This window comes from Crocuta crocuta, unplaced genomic scaffold (genome assembly GCF_008692635.1).
Source record: "Crocuta crocuta isolate KB4526 unplaced genomic scaffold, BGI_CrCroc_1.0 scaffold115, whole genome shotgun sequence".
Classification (NCBI taxonomy): domain Eukaryota; kingdom Metazoa; phylum Chordata; class Mammalia; order Carnivora; family Hyaenidae; genus Crocuta; species Crocuta crocuta.
Window position 1 is genome coordinate 7479796 of NW_027530575.1, and position 3049 is coordinate 7482844.

Sequence of the window (3049 nt, forward strand, 5' to 3'; positions counted from 1 at the left end):
CCGGTGTCTGTCCTTCCGTCGTGAAGAGCCTCCAGGCCTTGGCTGAGAGCCAGTCCGACTGAGTGCTCCCTGACTCCCGGAGGAGGACTCCTGAGTGGTGTCTGCACTCCACCCGCCCCTGTTCTCAGAGCTCCTGCCAGCTCCCTTCCCGAGCCGAGGAAAGGATATTTGTTTTTGCTGAAGTCGCCCCCCGCCCCCCCCGTGCCCGTGGGGCGGATTTACTGAGGACCTCCTGGGCCCTTCTCTCCTGTCTACAAGTACTGAGGGTCTCACCCCATCAGCGACTTTGGACACGGCCATGCAGTAACAGCTCCCCAGTTCTCACCCTGCCCGGAGCTCGTTCCCCAACACCAGACCCATGTACGTGTACGGCTGCCCCCCTCATTCCCCACCCGGTGTCTCAGAGCCCTCTCTCCCTCAGCGTGGCCCCTACCCAGCCCCTGGGTTGCCCCCAAGCCTCCCCTGACTCTGCCTTCCCCCCAGCTGATGGCAGCTCGGTCCCCGTGCGAGCTCAGGGTCATCAGAAAATGCCTTCTTCTCTTGACCCGGACTTGGGTCAGCTCTGACCCTCAGCACCGCCCGCCGCAGCCTCCTCTATGTCCTCAGCCCCAGCCCCGCCCCCCCCCAGTCTCCCATCTGGACCAGTGTTATGCAACCGGGCCTAGTTTCCCAACTCCTGCCCTCCCCCACAATGGCCACCAGGGGGCGCCTAAGCACCCGAGCAGGGGCCAGTCCCTCCTCGGCTCAGACCCGCTGCCATCACTCCATTAGGTCTCTGCCTGGATAGGTCTTTCCTGACCACACGCTGGAAGCACCCATGGCCGTTTTCTGTTTCTCACTTGGTTCTCTTTCTAAATTTTTTTTTTAATGTTTATTTTTGAGACTGAGACAGAGCACGAGTGGTGTGGGGAGGGGGAGGCTCTAGGCTCTGAGCCGTTTGCACAGAGCCTGACGCGGGGCTTGAACCTGGGAACCATGAGATGAATACCTGATGCAAAGTCGGATGCTTAACGGACTGAGCCACCCAGACGCCCCTCACTTGATTCCCCTTCTGGAACATGAGACCCCAGGGCAGGGACTTTGCACAGAAGATGCTCAGTGGGCGCTGCAGAATGACCGGATGAGGCCGGCCACCCTCGCCCGGTGGGCCCTCACCTCTGCTCTGTGTTGAAGATGGCAAAGACGTGCTTGTTGGACATGAAGCCCTTCTCCACATCGCGGATTTTCAGGTTATCCAGAGGCAGCATGTACTTCTTCTCCTTCTCCTGAGGGCAGAAGGGGGACGGGTCACCGCAGACTGGGCCCCACCTCGAGGGCCAATGCCAACACCTGATGCCTCCCACGCTGGTGGCTTTACTGGGATTAACTCACTTGCCTCGGCCCCCGCCTCCCCTTCGTGCACCCTGCCCCAGCCATGCTGGCCTCCTTGCCGCCTGTGTCACCCCAGGGCCTTTGCTGGAACGCTCCTCCCGATGCCTGCGGGGCTCCCTACTTGCCTCTTTCAGGTTTTTGTGCAGAGGGACCCTTTGGGAGGGGCCTGTCCCCCACCCCTCCTGCACGCTCACAGGCGCTCTCTCTCCCTTGCCCTCCCTGTCTTCCTTGCTACTTCCCCTCGCCTAACACGCCACACCACGTTATCTTGCTCACTGACCTAGGCTACAGTCTGTCACCCGGCCCGATTCGTCAGCTCCTCGAGGCCGGACCCCTGTCTGTTTTGTTCACAACCACACCTACCACCGCTGTATCTTCACAACCAGCCTGTAACTGAATTACCGTGATGACCCCATCTTACAGAGAGGGAGAGTGAGGCGAAGAGGGGCAGGCAAAGACGCGGGGGTGGGGCTGGGACTGAAAACGCATCAGCTTCAGATGATCCTGGAGCTGGAGAGTGAGCCCCCTTGAGGTGAGGCCTGAGCTCCAAAGCCACGGACGTGTCAACTCGCTTCCTAAGGGCAGCCCTGTTCAGGAAGTGCCCCTCCGAGTGCAGGCAAGGCAGTCCTGGTGGCCGCTGGGGAAGCAGCTGAGAGGACGTGGCCCTCAGCCAAGGGCGCAGGCCTGGTGAGTCACCGAAGCCAACATTTACCCACCGATGGCGGCTAAGAACCTTCTGCATCCCCAGCCTGGGGCTGAGCCCCCGCGGGCGCACCATCTTAGCCCTCCCGGCGGCCACTAGCTGGGTTTCCCACGTCAGGACACCAGAGCACAGCATTGGGACGCCGTGGCTCCCATGCCCGTGATCCACAGCGGCTCTGATGACCCTTCCCGATCCCTGCCACGGAAGCATTGTGCTCGGAGGCGGAAGGTGGCTGCCCAGAGCCACACGGCAGGTGGAGTGGGCCATAGCGGGACCTCAGAAACCGAGGCCATGTGACCCAGAGCCAAGTTCTGTCCACCACCCTTTCTTTTACCTCGGGGCATCTTTGGAGAATAGATACCTTCCCCCTCACCTGGGAGTTCCCATTTTGTCCCTGTGCACTGGAAGGCCCCAGAACAAAGCCCAATATGGCTGCTGCCTCCGAATTCCAGAGCAGCCACAGTGATGGGAGGGGCAGGGGCCGGGGGCTCCCTGGCAGGTGAGAGCTGGCTCAAGGTCTCAGGACTCCACAGACACAGGCAGGGGTGGGTCCTGCAGCCTTAGTGGCTTGGATGGGCCCCGGCCCGCCCTGGCCACGAACCTTTGGGCAAATCACTTCCTCTCTCTGCATCCGTGTCCTCATCTGTCAAAGGCGGACAGGGGTCCTGCCCTCCTTGTGCAAGGTGAGGATTAAGGCGAGCCTAGGAGACGCTAGGGTTTTCTTTCCTATGTCTGTCCCTCCCTCTTATGACTCTAGGGTCAGGTCCCTGGGCTCTGACAAAGGAGGAAGCCGGCCAGAGTGCTCCTTCCGGCCAAGCTGCAGTGAGGGGCAGCAGAGGGGCCCGGCGGCCACAGAGGCGCGAACCCTCCATCCATACTGCAGGCGGGGGGGATCCAAGGAAGGAGGTGGCAAAGAAAGCTCTGGGTAAGGCGCAGGGCCCTCCAACCTCCCAGAGAAGAGTCTTGGGGGCTTTA

The 3049-nt window shown here is 61.3% G+C and overlaps 1 protein-coding gene across 1 annotated transcript in view; it reads right to left on the bottom strand.

Annotated features, from left to right (window-relative positions):
• DNM2 (dynamin 2) overlaps positions 1-3049 on the bottom strand; it is an 81453-nt gene that overhangs the window by 7382 nt on the left and 71022 nt on the right. Inside the window, exon 18 of the mRNA XM_077767972.1 lies at positions 1156-1265. Within this exon, the coding sequence (XP_077624098.1) occupies positions 1156-1265 (110 nt within the window). The remainder of the gene's footprint in view (positions 1-1155; positions 1266-3049) is intronic.